General features: G+C 40.1%; 1 protein-coding gene across 2 annotated transcripts in view; it reads left to right on the top strand.

Moving 5' to 3' along the window:
• The first annotated feature begins 233 nt into the window (after positions 1–233).
• NAV2 (neuron navigator 2) overlaps positions 234–17,016 on the top strand; it is a 410,392-nt gene continuing 393,609 nt past the window's right edge. Inside the window, exon 1 of one of the 2 annotated variants that reach the window (XM_055721725.1) lies at positions 234–462. In XM_055721725.1, coding sequence (XP_055577700.1) covers positions 388–462 — 75 coding nt within the window. In that variant the 5' untranslated portion in view covers positions 234–387. The remainder of the gene's footprint in view (positions 463–17,016) is intronic. The other variant, XM_055721726.1, reaches the window with a different exon arrangement.

The raw sequence follows: 17,016 nt of genomic DNA on the forward strand, positions 1-17,016 counted from the left end.
TAATATCAACACAGTGGATTAAATGCACATTTACACCTTTATTGACATATAAATTATCTGTGCCAGGAATGCACTGAAAAGGCTGCTGATGGAGCAATAATGTGGCACAAACTACTGGGTTTGGATTCAGCTCTGTCATCCTTCTGTAAGGCACGTAAATGGAAACCTTCATCTGAGCTAAAATAGGATATAGAGGCTCACAGAATGGCTGCTTGTTAAGATAATGAGCAGTGATGGCAAACCAGAATTTAGAAGGATGATAAAAAGGATGGACGAGATTTGAAGGAATTTGCTTGCCTTTTTTTATTATTTTTAGATTTTTGTTGTTCATACTATGGATTTTTAGGGAAAGCTTAAAGACGCTGGAAGAGTCCTTGTAGCTGGGAAATGGAACCTGGCTCTGAATCCAGCCAACATCAGAAAAGAAAGCCTGTGACACATGGACTGGAAGATCAAAAAAGGGTAAGTGACAAAAGGCAGAAGCACTTTCTGCTTAACTTGCTGAATGAGGTACAAGTGGCAGAAGAGCTCCTTATAACTCTTTTATCAATTGCAGTTGCTGCATGCCACGCTTAGCTGGCCGTAGATCTCTTTTGGTTATGGATATTTCTTTTTTTAAAAATGTTTGTCTCTCTGTTCAGGCTTATTTCAGTGTGTGGAACGGAGCGCTGAGGGAAGGGAGGATTGTAATATGAGTGAAAGAAGGGAAAAACTGCCAGAATTTTGGATAGTTGTTGATGAAGAGACATACAGTGTAAATGGATGACTGATGTACTGACTCTTACTGAGTCTGGTGAGGTTATTGATTTATTTTAGCTTCAGCTTTTTTATTGGTATCATTAGAGAGCTTAAAATTGCTTTCTTGGGATTTGGTGATTAAATCTGCTGAAAGTGTTGTATGCTTGTCAGCATCCTCCTTGTCCTGATGGTAGCATTCACATTTTACTGTAGTTTCCAGATGTGACTTTGCCTTGAAAACAAACAAAATGCACAGTGGAACGTGCTTAATGTCAGCTGGCGGACCGTATTTTGTACAAGTGCTTTGTGGAAGCTCTGTGTGTCAAGGTAGCATTGTATTATTTAATACTGATGCATTGGTGCATTAAGTTGACCTAAATGAAGTTGCAATCTCAAACTGTGGCTTGTGAACAACTGGGACTTCAAAGTTGTTTTCTTGGCACCAGTCAGGCAAACGGTAATACTTGACATGTTTCTACCGTATAAATCATTTATATAGTTTTCCACGCAGATTTGATGGGTGATAGAAAACAGTGTGTTCAGCTTTGTGTGGCGAGCTCCCTTTTCCTGTAGCTTTCACAGATGATTTTTTTCAGCTGCAAAGTGAGTTGGAACCCCCCCCCCCCTTGACCGCCACCTATTATTTTTGCTGTTCAACAACGCTGTCTAATTTTGGAGAGGGGGAGGTTTGTGTCACAATTTCATCAAGTCTGCTGAAGAATAAAAGTGGTTTCCCTGTCACCCCATTAGAAATCTAAGCAGCTTGGAAAACTTTCAGGAATCGGATAAAATGCAGCTGTTTCCTTGGAGAGAAATGACATTTAGGGAACACTTAGTTGGGGGAACCAAAGAGAAGTCCTAAATGTATTTTAATTGCAGCAAGTGTGATCTATTAACTGATAAGCTGCCAAGGTCTTCCTTTTAGTTTTTTTTTCAAGGAAGCATTTTGGGGCTGAAGTAGATGAGTAAGGGTTGAAACAAAATCCTTCTGTTGACTCAATTTCTGGAGGCTGCTAGTATGCTTTTTTCCCTCCTTAAAGTACACAACCTTATACTACATATAGGGTATGATGGGAAAACCATGTGCGAGCTGTGACACCACAGTATACTGTAATTGTTCTGATGCACCAAAATTAATATGCAATTATGTGTGTCCCTCCTTGCTGATAGGTATAGAAGCCTACATCTCCCATCTGCTCCTGCTCCGGGTATTTGGTGCACATGTAATGTGGGGCCTCTGAATGTATAATATAACCCCAAGTGAGGCTCAGTGGCAGCTGGGATAACATCAATTGGTCATGCTTTGCTGACATTCATTTTAACTTGAACTCTAGCCGTCATGGAGATTATTAAATTTATAATGATATATGTAAGATCCATTTTAATGACTCTGCATGCTTGGGTGATCTCTCTCACTTCTGTTTGCAAAACAAGTCTTAATAGAGTATTACATTTCATTTCCTATAGAATTTTCCAGGGAAAGGTTACTGACGAGAGCTTTGCTTAGACTTGTGTTTACTGGGGAAAATAAGTTTGGAATAAAACTGTTGATGCAACTCGGTCGTTACTGTGGAGTTGAATAGTAGTATAAACTTTGGTGTTCTTAAGCTTCAAAGTCTGAGATTTCTGATGGGGAGAAGTGGATGTGTGATTAAGGACCATTAAAATTAATCATCAGTAGACACTTTTGTTACTGGAAATGTGGCTTGTGCTGGAAGAAATAAGGCCAAGATCATCATGAATTAGGCAAGTGCATTCTCCTTTTTATGAAAATCTATTTTATAAAGTCAACTGTTGTTTAGTGTTTTTGAAGCAGTAAGAAATCAGCATGTATATGTACGCCATTGAAGGATGCATCTGGCCTGTCTTTGCCAAGTAAAATACAGAAAGATAGGTTTGCATTTGTTGTGTACAAATAAAGCTTTATTTGCCCCCCTTTTTTTCTGTAAGTGTTTCTTTAGCTATCTACTTAGTAGCTATATTGCTTAAAGCAAGACAAGATTTAGTACTTTTGCTTACTTTTCAGAGGTATGGAGTTCTGCTTTTCGTGTGTTGGCTGATCTTCAAGAACTAGAAACGGGCTGCGTCTGACATTGCTGAAATCAGTAAAAGCAGGTTCTTTTCACTTGTTGCTGTGTTAGCTTTGCAGGCAGAGTTGAAGAGGAGACGATCTAGTATTAACGTTTAGGATAGCATCACATCTGTCTGCGTAACTGACATTGACTCTGGTGGGAATTACATAGCCAAATTCCATGCAACTTGTAATACATGAGTGAAAAATTTGATCAGGTTTAACCATGTAAGTGGACCATCTGAAGGTAGTAGGATTACTAACGTGAATACTAATGTGAATAACGTGAACAGGCTTTATGCCAGTATATGACCTTGGCAACAAAGTCTTCAAATACAAGAGTGATACAGGTGATGCTATAGACTTGTGAAGTTTTTGTGTAGGCTATTGTTTTGATACCAAAAATGGATGATTGGTCATGGCCATTAAATTCACAGATTATTTTTTTTTCTTGGAGAGGAGACTTGAGGAAATCACTGTAAAGCAGTAAAAACTGCTACTAAAATAGTCTAGTTAGGTACATTTCAGTTGTCCTGTGTCACAAAAAGTGTTCTGATTAAATGCATTTTCTGCTGATGGGTGAAACGGAGTATTTCGTCAGTTGACTTCCGTCCTTCATTCCCACTCTCCCTGACTTCGCATTTGGATCTGTAGTGGGTCACAGTAAAGAAATGTGTATGTGTAATAGTGACAGAAGTGTCTTCTGCTCTGCATAAATGAACCCTCTTTGATTAAACAATGAGTAAAATATAATTGTGAAATGAATTTAGATCTTGGAAGGATCTCTATATGTGTGTGTATTATGCTTATAAATGATCTGTTGTCCAACTAAATTTTTGGCTCTGATAAAACCCCAAAATGGCAAGATAAGCAGAGATTTATGTGTACCTACCTGGTGTATTGGGTTAGTAGATTTTGGGAAGGACTGTCTTCGTCGTCAGCAGTGCAGAAAACAGCATGCTGATACTGCATCTCATAGGACTTAGAGGTGGTTGGTTGCTTTTGTGTGTGTTGTTTATTTGACTGCAGAAAAAATGTCACCCTGGACTTTGAAGTGCTGGTTCAAGCTACCTAGACATGCTACCACACATGCACAGTGGATCTGGCACTGTAAAACCAAACTGATGATGGTCTGCCAGGACTGGGTTTTTCCCCCCCTTCCTTCTATTTGATAGAAAACTTTCTCTTTTTTTCTTTTCTTTCTTTTTTTTTTTTTTCTTTTTTTTTTTTTTTTAAATGAGGAATGTGCAAGCTGCAGTTTCGCAGTGTTAAAAGCAGGCTAACACTTTTTTTGAGGGTGTCTTCTCTCTTGACTTGTTTTTATTGAAACAGTCATCATGGTACACATGACTGAAGCCATATGTTGTAGCTTTCTCTTTGGCTTGTGTTATGTTTTTCCTGGGTTATTATTGATAAGCTTTAGCATCGCTTCAGGATACTTTGCTGCCACCTTTCTATCAAAGTCATTTTAAAGAGCATAAGTGGTCTCGCATGTGTTGACCTTCTCATGTTGAGAACCTGTGTTGTTTAAAGTGGAGTAATGTTGGCCGAGTACCATATTTATTAGTAGATTCATTTTTTTTTTTTCTTCCGAGACATTAATGCAGTTGATGGGTGCTGTGCTGTTGAGCCGGTGTGAGGGCACTCAAGTATAGCCACTTATAAATTGCAGCAAAGCTTACTGTATGAAATTACGGCAAGCTGCAATGTGGTGTTTTGGTAATGGAACTAACTGGGCTTTTATGAAAAAGAAATGCAATAAAAAATCCACTGAGCAAGAGAACTGAGAAAAATGCCATAACCTGTCCTTTGTTTTGCAAATATTGAAAGCCTTCTGTAAACGTAACCATCTGTAAGTGTTTAGTTCCTGGCTATAGGCTTTATGTTTTTATTCTTGTAATTACAAGATTGTTAATAAGTCTACTTTAAACCTGATATTCAGAGAGTCAGATTAGGGAGACTTAAGTGTCGTGATTTAACCCTGGCAGGCAACCAAGCCCCACGCAGCGGCTTGCTCATTCCCCCTCACCCAGAGGGATGGGGAAGAGAATCGAAAAGGAATGTAAAACTCAAGGGTTGAGATAAGAACGATTTAATAGGTAAAGCAAAAGCTGCACACACAAGCAAAGCAAAGCAAGGAATCCATTCCCTACTTGCCATGGGCAGGCAGGTGTTCGGCCATCCCCGGGGAAGCCGGGCTCCATCACAGTAATGGTTACTTGAGAAGACAGAAGCTGTAATGCCAAATGTCCCCACTTTCCTCCTTCTTCCCGAGTTTATACACTCAGCATGACACCATATGGTATGGAATGTCCCTTTGGCTAGCCTGGGTCACCTGTCCTGGCTGTGTCCCCTCCCAGTTTCCTGTGCCCCCCCCCCCCCCCCCAGCCCTCTGGCTGGCAGGGCCCAAGGAACTGACAAGTCCTTGATTTAGTATAGTTATCACCCAGCAATAACTGAAAACATCAGTGTGCTATCAACGTTGTTCTCATGTCACAGCCAAAACACAGCACTGTACTAACGACTAAGAAGAAAATTAACTCTATCCCAGCTGAAACCAGGACACTGAAGTTACACGGATGGGCCCTGGTGATCTGTCCAAGGCTCAGCTTCTGCTTTAATGTCTTAAGTATTCTGCTTTTAATATGCTCTTGAAACCCATTTTGTAGATGTGCTGTCTGTGACTATTATAAATCATTCTCTGTTAAGAAATTGGCTCAAAGAAACAATCTGTTTGTTTTGGTGACACAGATTTGCACCTTGATGATTATTACAAGGTGCTCTGTTCTATTTTCCGTTAAAAGTTCTTTCTGCAAGAGTGAGAGCTGTATGTGAGAGTGTGGTTTCGTTATTTTAGTCCTCTCACAGTCAGACTGTGGTCTACCAGAAATTTCCTGAATGAAGGAACAGGGCTTCCTATGACTGTCAAAAATGTTTACGTAAGGTAAACAGCGAATCGTGCTTTTTGAGCTGACATCTGTTGTAATAATTCTCTAATTAAAGTAATTTTGCAAGCTCTTTAAAATTAGAGGGTGATTTTTTTTTTCCAACTTGTGTATATTTACCTTAGGATGTGATACAAAGGATCTGTGGTGATGTAGATGAGTTGAAGATTAGGCTGCAAGTAGTGAACCTTGAGGTCTCGGTGGTACAGTCTCAGCTAGAATTGACTCACCTGTAATTCAGGCAGTTTTTCATCTCCCCCCCCCCCCCCCCCCGCCCCGAATCTCGGCTACTGAGAAATGAAAAAAGCTTGTGTTGGATTTCTTGAGGTCTTACGCTTGCACAAACTGTTGGGTTTTACCTCTGTCTTATAAAGAGAGTAAACCTTACGCAGCGTATGTGCCTAAGCCGTGACTTGTTAAGCAGCGACAGATACAGAGGTAGATGTATGGCTCCTGAAACAAATAGATGGAGTAGGTATGGATGGGCTCTGTAAGGTAGATGTGCTGGATTATTTATTTCTGTTCCTGTTGGTGGTCAGCTGGACATGAAGACATTTAGGAAGCTGAGTGTTTCCGTGGCTCTGCAGGTAGGTTGCTTTTTTATGTCTGGAAAGCCAGCTTCACTTCAAGTTGAACCGAAGCAGATCTGTTCGTGTCAGGGATTAGGACTGTCGTCGGTCTTATTGTCACACTTGGCGTGCCAGGCTACTTTTGTGACAATCTTCTGTATTGAGTATGATATTTTTTTTTTTTCCTATTCTTCAGTTGTTAATGTTCTGGAGCCTCCTTCCAAACAATTGTCCCTAAAGGACTCCATCCTAAGATATCCTAGATGATGTTAATTATGTGATGTCATCGGAAGGGGAGACTTTAGTGCAGCTAACCAAGTTCAAATAATGACTTCTGCCTGATGAGGAGTGGCTGTCTCGTATCTGTCAGTTGTTCGTATTGCTAGGTATGCAACTTTTGTTAAATGACATGTACATCAGAGTCAATTTAGCTTTAAAAAACTCCTCTACGTTGGTGTATTGGCACACTTCTGTCCTCTCTGGTTGAGAATGCTAGATTGAACTCTTAAATCGTTTTGGCTGAACCAGCACAACACTTCTTTCACTTAACAAGAATAGAATAAGGAACAAAATATTCTGTAGTCACTGAAGGCTGTATTTCTCTTCCTCATAGTGAATGAAGTTTGTTATCTTGAAAATAACTTTGCCTTGACTAAAGGGTTTTTTCTGAGGTTCTAAGGATGTGGAAAAAAACACCCATGTGTAAGCACAATAGCATTCCAAGACAACATAGCGTACCTTTCAAAATCATTTGGGTGTGCTTGGAAAATTCTGATGTTATGGGTGGGTTAAGTGATGAAGGGCAATGTTGGCTCTCCACATGAACACTGACTTAAAGCCTTTGTTAGCGGAGGGAAGTAAAGTTGAACTGGAGATGCAGCTGAGTAGGTGATGAGATAGCTAAACAACTGCTACTTGTGTCGTGGCTATGGGATAATTAAGAATGAAACATTACACTATGAAGGATAGGATTCTGGAAGTCTTTGTTAAAGACATTTATACCATCTTCTACAAGCTTGCTGATGGCACTGTCTTAGCAGAATGCCCACTTCTGGATCTTTACCTTAACCAAGAACAGAGCATGGGGACGAGTTACACCGTGCTCAAATACCCTGACACCCGCTTTCCCCCATGTGTACAAAAACCAGAACAATTATTCTTGTGGGCTTATTCCAAAATCCTGGAAAGCATGTCTCTGAAAATGCTTGTATGGAGGAGTATTTACATGGTAGATGAGTACAGATGCCGTATTTAATGGAACTGTGAAAAATCAGGTAGAAATAATTTCTGTTTGCTGAAACTGTGTTGAACAATATGGAACAGCTGGTAATTTCCAGTCCTAAAGGAGTGAAGGTTAATGCTGATTGGGTATTTTTAAGACATCCTTAATGCTGCTCTTGTCTGCAAGAGAGTGTCCCTGCTTGCGTATGTGTTTATCTACGTAGCATCTAGTTTTAAAGATGGAAAAAAAAGATTTTTTTTCTCTGCCTCTTCTGTGATGGTAGATTAAGAACACACTGGTGTGATGTGCTCGGACAAATCCTACAACAGGCTGTCTAGCATGCTGTACCGCCTGTGGCACTGATCGATATCTGATGTTTCAGAGCTGGAGAGAAACCTAACAATATGATGCATCAGCTGGTCGCCTTGCGCAGAGGGAAGAAATCCAGCCCTTGCTCCAGCTGCTGCTGACAATGGGCTTAACGCCCTGTGGTGTTAGAGACGATTATCGTTCTTCTCTTGAACGACTACAAGTATTAACAGTCAGAAATTAGGGGGGGGGATATTTTAGAATTCAGCCAGACAGCTTGATTCGGTGGAAAAGGTCCAGTTGGTGGTGGATTGTACAGAGGGGGGGTATGCTGCACGGAATGCTGGTGTCTTTAGCTGGTTTGGTGGTTCCTTGTCTGGGGATGGTGAACCCAAGTGTGGGCTGAGGAGCAGAAGCCCCCTGACGGGCCTTGGTGCTGCAGCTGTGTCTCAGTGCGTTAGTGAGCCTGTTATTCTAGTTTTGCACATCCCATGGTATAAATGAGGATTTGATAGCTAAGGTTCTAACTGGGCTTCACCAATCTAATATCAAAGGTGATGAAACCAAAAGGCTCAAGCAGTAAATACAGGTAAGTGCTGTGCAGTATAGTATATTTTCTTTAAAGAACAGTTGTTTGAAAATTAAGTGAATTTCAGATGCTAAGAGGAAAAGCCTGCTATACTAGTATCAAACGTGGATTATAGGATGCTATGGAGGACTCCCTGCCTAATAAGAAAATTTCTTCTGTTACTGGATAGTTTCTATAAAAATTACTCCTGACATGTCAGATCCAACGTGTTCTTGGAAGAGCTTTTTTCTCCAGCTGTGAAATACCCTTTCCCTCTTCTTCAGTGATTTAGCAGAAATGGGTGTGTGTATTTCCCTCATGCTTTCTGTGACTGAGATATAGCAAACCCATGTTTTCTGTGCTATAGGATGCATTTCCCCTGATGCACAGCTTCAGAAGCCAGCCCACTCCTGCAGTCCTTACATGTGTGAACAGTCCAGCGTTAATTACTGAGTTGGAGTGACTTGGTATTGCAAAAATTAGTCCTGTGTGTTCTTCTTCATTTAACAGGACAGGTGCCTCTCTGTCTGTTACATAAAAGGTACAGGTAGCTAAACATTAGAGGTCGTGGGTTTAATTATTTTTATGAAGCAAATGTGACTTTCAGATAATACACGCTAGAACCCATTAGCACGTAGTTTCCTGCACACCTCTTAAGGAAAAATGTTCATTATTATGCAAATGGATAGCCTCTGGCTTTGAAGTAATTGTTATATGGAATAATGTGTGGGCCATGACATAAAGTTCTTTGAAAACTAAATAGCTGGGAAATTCATACTGCACAGTCAGATACTGCCTCTCATGATGCCTGTGCCTGGAAGCAAGTTTGATATCCCCCAGGTCTGCTATCTATTTTGATATTCCTGGTGAGGGGAGTGGTAGGAAATGGAATGGGAAAAAAGGGGAAGGAGTGTAAAGGAAATAGCCTCTCTGATAATTCAGACTGATGTACTTATTTTAGGGCGTATTGCAAAGCTAAGAGTACCTCAAGGGCCTTTCAGAACGGGAGGCATTAGGGAGAGACAGACATGCATTTGTTGGTATTTATTTTTAGGCACCAAGCGTTAGGGTTTTTTCTGGTTGATTATAGTCTAGTTTGACAGATGTGCTGTAGATTTGTTTATGCTTGCATACTACAGCAATTCACAACAACTTTAACAAACATTAGTGACACTTCCCAGTAGCAGTGAGGCTATAGGATATACCTTCTTTAACAAAGAAATTAGATTTCTGTGTTAAGGTATAGATCCAGTATGACAGAAAACTTAAAGCATATTTACTGGTGCTGGTTGTGGCTCTGTAATAGGTTGCAGTGCAGATGAAGGAGCTTCTAGTGAGCATGAGAGGTGTTTGTTCCCTAGCTAGGTATTGCTCTTCAAAAGCATCCTATGTCTGTGTATGCATTGAAATTCATGGATTATTTTCACAGGACTGCTAAAAGGAATATTGAGGATGTAACAGAACCTGGTGGTAAAACAGATGTTACAGATGAAAGCTGATACTTTTCTTCTAAAATTGCTTAAGATTACATTGGTCTAACTGTAAAATAACTGGTAGGAGACTGCTGGACTAAGTTATCTTAACTTATTCTCCTGACCTGTAATCCTCTTGTTAGGGCAGTGTATTACTGTTCTTTGTCACCTAGACCAAGTTGTAATTGCTCATTTATTTGCAGAGAAAAATGGGAAGGGAGAGCACAGCTGGTTGCTTGCCTCTTCTTGCATGGAGGTTTTTGCCCATTGAACAGTTCTCGTGTGATTTCTGCTCTTTTTCTGGCGACATGGAGCACCCCTGAGGTAGGACGTGACAGAACCGTAGGCTGAGATGAAACGGCGTGTGTGCAGTGTTCTAGGGGAGACGGAGCCAGTGTACGTACCTAGACCTTTCTCCCACTCCTCAGGAGCTTGTCACCCCTTCTGATGGGGAGCAGGCCTGTTTTGGGAGCCTCCTGAGGGGCTCCTCTGTGTTCCCATGGCAGTACAACAGTACAAGTTGGTGAGAGCATGGTCTTTGGGGTTTTCTCCTTTACCAAAGTATGTCCTTCGTCCTTTGGAAAGGAATGATGTGGCTCACAAATTAGCTTGTCCTTGCAGCATTAGGAAAAAATAGCACGGTATTGAAGGCTGTGATTCCTTTTCTCGCTAACAGAGTATGATGCGTGGATGTCTCTTGAGGCTATCGCACATTGATGGTAATAAATATGTACTCAGACTTGTGTAGCTATTTTTCAAGTGTTCTGCACTAAAAAAGGAGTTGGATTCAAGGGAGCTGAGGGGCAGGAGAGTATCTTCTGAGATCTGATAATAGGGTGAGTTGAAAAATCGATAGAGACAAGGTAAGCTTGTTATGAAAAACCATTTATAGGTGGAAAATGAGCTCTACGTGCTGCAAGCGTTCAGTTTGCAGTTTATTTTCTAAAGTCTTTCAGTTCTTCATTGTGGTGACAGCAGTGACTATCAGATCTTAGTAACTTGGAGGATTTGTTTTGGATAAACAACATACATCTGATACGACTATTCCAAAAATGTAATGAGGCAGATGGAATTGCCTATGCTATTTCGGTGTCTCTCTTTGAGTTTTTCTAATTCAGATGTCTCGTTCTCTTCATTGATTTATTTTTTTTTTGGTGTATCATGTCAAAGAAGGTAATGATTTTTTTTGAAAGTCTTCGATTCAAATCACTTAGAAATATTCAAAATTTCTAAGTAAATCCTGTAAACACACTAGAAATAGGGGAGATCAGAAAGGGGAGGCACTGCAGAATTGCTAGGCTTTGTGTAAGGGAAATTAGATTGTCGTGAAAATTTCCGAGAGATGGGCAGGAACTGGGCTTTGGTTCCATTATTGTTCCGTTGCTCCACAACAGGAATGTTAAAAAACCCAAACAACACATCAAAACCAGATGATGCTAGTTCAGTTAGCAGAAGCATGTCCTTTCCATATCAGCCCTGATCACAATCAATGTAAGATATTAGAAATGAGTGAAAGTTGCGTCATCTATCCCTTAGTTGCATAAGGTGGTGCTTCAAAGTTATGTAGCAAAAAGCTATATATGATAGCTCACATCCTAGTGAAGGGGAAAATAATCACCAAACACCAGAAAGATCTTTTTTTTAAACACTTAACTTTTGCAGGTTTTAAGTACTTGCAGCACTGCACTGTTGAGAAACTCATGTAAATCTCGTGCTGGGTTTTGTTGTTGTTGTCTTTTTAATTTGCCTTCCAGACAGGCATCATTTTGCTTAATGTGCTGCCTTCTGGAGCTCAGGCTGGGCAATAGGCATAGCCTGTCTTCAAACTAGTTTTCCTCTAACATGCTTGACTACATAAAAGGAAGATTAGTTATAATATGTGTGTGTTAGGACTGGAGTAAAATCTTCATAAATATTTATCAGGTGGGAAAAATAAATACATGGACGCATCCTTTTAAAACTCAAATGATACGACATAATAGACCAGCTGGCGGAGGATGAAAGTTGTGTATGGGGGAGATTTTTCACATTGTATAAAGTGCCTGTGAACTCTGAGTGCCGTGCAGCACATTGAAGTGCTAAAATAGATGGAAGCATGTACAGACAAGGGCCCTTCTAGATAGGCAGATGATGGCTTTCCTGAGAGCTTGGAACTTGAAATCTTGCTGGTGGGTGGTCTCGTGTCATTTCATTGCATTTGCTGTAGCTGAATCTGAAGTGAAGGTGTTTAATGCTTTGACAGAATCAAAATGAGCCAGGAGATAGATACTGCATAATGATAGTGTCGTAACTGTTGCCTGTGTAATTGTGGAGGCAATGTTGCTGAAAGGTAAGGTGTCATATACAAATCTACATAATTCTCTTTGCTCTCCTAGCCCACGATATGTTTTTGTGGGAGAGTTTGTAAGAGAAAGTGTGAGAACATCGCCTCTCGGTCTTTCCTACCTGTAACGTGGGGTCATACTTCACAAAACGTTTTGGGACCTCCAGCTGACAGAGTTGAGTGACGTTAGCACGAAGTCCAGGTTACTTAACATACATTGTAATCAATAATAGCATAAACACAGTGTATTGTTGATAGACTTCTGTACTCAGCTGTCTTTGTTTGACTTAGAGGTCATATTTTCAGCTTGTAGATGTAGCTATTAGTTTTTTCTGTGTGTATAAGCTTGTGTCTTCATAGAGTGGAATATTAGTTTTTGGTGATTGGGAATAACAGGAGGAAAGATGTAGCGCTTCGGTTTGGAGGAGCGCTCGGTCAAGTGCTGAGGTGTGGAAGGAGACCCTAACTCCCTTGCTCACTGCATTGGTGTCACAGCACCTGAAGTGTCCTTTGGTGTTGCCCTACACGGATGAGAATAGCTGAGACAGACAGCTCACGCTATTGGACTTTCTTTGGGTTAAGATAATTTTTGTGTGTGTGTTTGGAGGGGGCGCATTATTTTCAAATGAATCCAGCTGGTAGCATGGTTTCTTGTGGCTTTTGGGCAATGGGGCTCCAAGATCCTGGATTGATATTGGAATCAGGCAGAACGGGAGGGTGATGGACTGTGGGAAGGTGGAGGAGCATTGGCTTGTTCTTGCTTTTCCTCTTGTTCCTGCAAGTTCTTGCAATGCTGGTTTAATTTTTTTGTTTCTTTTGTTGCTATAAATAAAATGGAAGTTAGAAATGGATAATCTATATGAATGATGAGAAATACTTACTCAAGCCTTGCAGACTAGAACACAAGGTAAGCAACACAAAAGCAAATGTAGTGCAAGCATTCGCTTCATGTGAGGAAATCTGCTTAAAGATTCAGGTATATGCTTGTCCTTATTTCTAAAAAAAATAAACCCACAACCAAACCCAAAACAAATCCCAAAACCCCAGCACCCCCCCCCCCCCCCCAAAAAAAAAAAAAAAAAAAAAAGGTTTACGCAGCCTGTAAATGACTGTTACTGTTGTATAGAAGGCTTTTCATTTGTGGATTGAAGTTTTGATGGTTCTGAACGTGGTGGCTGGGCTGAGGGCGATGTCAGGCAGAGCCGGGGGTGTGTGGCAGTGGAGCTGAGTCTGCCCGTGCACCGCCCTGAGCTCTTGGGGAACAGCCCTAGAACTTTCTCTATTCCTCATCACTTGAACGTGTTGTTGAAGATGAAGAACAATAACTGCGCTCCCCGTCTGTTTCTCTCTTCATTTCTTCTGCCTGAAGGTGATGCATCATGCTGAATAACCTGTGCCGTGCGATGAACGCTAGTGCCTGTGAAGTGCAGAAGGACTTCTTTAATGACCAAGGCTTTGGTCCAAGGCGTCTTGAATGTGTCTAAAGAGGTGCATGCATAAACTAATTAAACACACTAATTAGGTTATGAGGTGTCTTCTAAGTAAGCATCTAACTTACTTCATACATTTCATGATTTTAGATGAGGGAGTAGTGTAAAGGTCTCGTGTCCTGCTTCTATGAACTCCAGCAGCACTTAGAATTGCAACTTCTACGGTAAGCCTTTTCAGTAGGTGTACTTGGGATATTCAGAGCAGAGGAATATTTTTTAATTTTAATTTTTTTTTTGTCAGTGAATCTTGTCTGAGTGAGAGGGTCTAAATTAGGGAATGGGTAGAGGAGGGCAGAGTCCATTTGTTTTCAGCCCTGGCAAGTACTGTGTGCGCCACATCTAGTGCTGGTACACGTACTTCATTTCCCTCGGAGTTTCTCAGGCTTGCGTCTGTTCTGGGGTCAGGAAGGCAACCCCCCATCCCTGATGAACCTCCATATATACTATTAACAACCTCACGCTGCATGAAGTGCTCCAGAGTGTATTGTAACTGCTGCCCTGGCTGACCAGCTGAGGATGTGGCTTTTAAAGAGAGGTAATACAAAGACTGTTAGTGTGGTCCTTGGAGGATACAACAGGATGTAATTATGTTTCCTTAAAGCTTGCACATGTTTTTAGCAAACTTAAAAATGTCCAGATATTATGCCCAAATTCTTTTGGGAGTTTGGAATGACTGATTTTCTTCTGAAAGGAAATAGCATGCTGAAATTATGCCATTGCAAGTCAATTCCTATAACGAACTTTAATGATATCTATTGTTGCCAATTAAGATTACTAATATCTAGAGTGCTTTTTACATTATTACAGTTAATTTCTATTCTTATACCCGTTCTTACTAAACTAGAATGTGGTTTTCAATTTAGGATTTTTTTTTGTGGCATCTAAGTAATGAAAACAGCCCATCTTGACTCCTATTTAATGGCTGGATAAACACTGGTTTTATTTATAATATAGCGTCTTCTCCTTTGCAGATAATGTTAAAGATGTGGTAAAACATCATTGTGACTGCTTAACAGGTTAGTTGCATCGTTAATGCTTGAGAGGAAAACGTGACTGTGCACTTAAGCAAATTGTTCAAAATCAAGCCTTAGACTCGGGTGTCTTAACTTACTGCGTGTCTAGAATCCAAGCACATTGTCAAAGTGCATTTCCACATACACTGCGTTGCCAGAGAGCATTGTGCAGTTCAACCCTGCTGACGTCAAGGCTTTGATGAGGCAGACCTAGGCAGTATGTCAGACCTTTGAGTGGTGAACTTTGGAAGCCAAAAACTATTCATAACCATTGATGATAACTTAATATCCATGGGTTCTTTTCTTTTTGGCCACCTGCCCAGATTCTGTAATGATGAGTAGTTATCTTTGCAACCTTTCACATTGTTGACAGTGATTAATAACGTGTTGTGCACACTTCTATTGCATGAAATACCAATTTTTTGGGTAATGGGAAAAAGAATATCTAATTAGGGGACTAATGTAATTCACTTCACACATTATAATTTGAGTACTGCTTTTGAAAAAGCGAGGATATGAGTAGTTTATGATTTTTATGTAGTTAGGGAAGTAGATTATTAGATTGCTTCAATATGATTTTATGTTCATATGCTCATATTTCAGTCACTACACAATGGGAAAAATGATAGAAATGAACATATTTTTAAAGGATTTTACTGCGAGGGAGAAAATCTTCTTTTAAATCACTAGGTGCCTCATATACCCTTTTAAATGTTAAATCTCAAAGTGATAAAGATGGCAAATGCTTATAAAAATGGGATGGCTGCAGCTCAGAAATCTTGTTTCTGTAGGCAAAACTGCTTTAAATTGCCGGTGTCTGCACTGATAAGCACTAGATAATTATCTCTCTGGCACTGTATAGAAAGTGTAAAGCTGCTGATTGGAAATTAAAAGATGGGTACTATTCTCATACTTGGGTAACTTTCATGTGATTACACTTCCTTCAGTTGCTGTAATTCTTTTTTTATTATTGATGGCATTTAACCTGAAGCTTACTACTTTTTTCTTTCTTTCTAATAGTACTGAAGTAGATTGCACCTCAGTGAATCTACTCAAGAGAAACTGAACTGTCAATCAGGTCACTTAGGCTAATGTGTTTTCCACACCAGTTTTTTTTCCTGAAATGAAGTTAACAACAGATTTCCTACTGGTCGTGTAGTTGTGTGTTAAACTTTTTCACCTTTCCGAATTCGGGGGTTTTTTTTTTGTGTTGTTACAGCTGCACTCTTTGCTAATGCAGAGCCTGTAGTTGTTTCATAATTTAGATAATATCTTTATGTATATATTAATTTCTATTCATGTGGCTAAGGCCTGACATATTTAACTGGTATTCTTTCTGGTTTGTGTCATGGTTACTTCATTAACCATGTTGAATTATGCTGTAAATGTTTGCAGGAGCCCAGTCTTTGTGCTCATTCTCTTTGGGGAATTTGCATGGAAATTGATGGGGGATCTGAGTGTTGTAAAGTGGCTCAAGTGGGCATCATCTGCTCTTTCAGGCAGGCAAGCTTAAGTGGTAGAATATATTTATATATTTAACTGCTAATGTACTGTTATGGCAATCAAGGGGATGATTCCTTTGGTGATGTAAGTGATTAGGCAGGATGGGGATATCTATTTACTCGGAAACAGTGGAGATATTTGTCCAGAAAACCTCTGGATAAAAGCAGGGGCCAACAGAGAAAATGCAGGAAAATTTCAGTAAAACTACATAAGATGTGATGGGAAGGATGCAAGTTCAATAAAACAGGATTGTGACACTATAAAAGGCTTTCACTTGCTCCTTCCTCTTAAGTGTTCTGAGCCTACTATGAGTATTGTACTAAAGGTGACATGATTCTGAAAGTTTGCTCTGGAGTTGCTGTATGCTAGGATATATGCTCACATACAGCTACAGGACCAGAGGAAATTACTTTTGAAAATTAAGCAAAATTCACACTACAGTGAAAATCTTTATACGAGGAAGTGTAAGTGACAGGGGAAAATGACATAAATTTGCTCCTTTTTCTCACTGCAACCTTGGAAAGGAAAGGTTGTTGAATAACAAATCTTGTGCCACATGGAGAGAAAGCGCAGTTGGAACAAGTTGGTTTTGCAGATGCACAATAACAGCAGAGAAACACTATAGTGGTCTCATAAAAATGATACAAACTTATTTACTCTTACGTTGACTATTTGGCTCTGACCTGTATTTCAAAACCGTACATGCAAGGGGAATGAAAGCCTGTACTGGATTGTTGAACAATCAGCCTTAACAGTTGGCATCTTTCCGTTTTGTTACATACACAACCTTCAT

The sequence above is a fragment of the Falco cherrug genome, chromosome 10 (assembly GCF_023634085.1).
Source record: "Falco cherrug isolate bFalChe1 chromosome 10, bFalChe1.pri, whole genome shotgun sequence".
In the NCBI taxonomy this organism is placed as follows: domain Eukaryota; kingdom Metazoa; phylum Chordata; class Aves; order Falconiformes; family Falconidae; genus Falco; species Falco cherrug.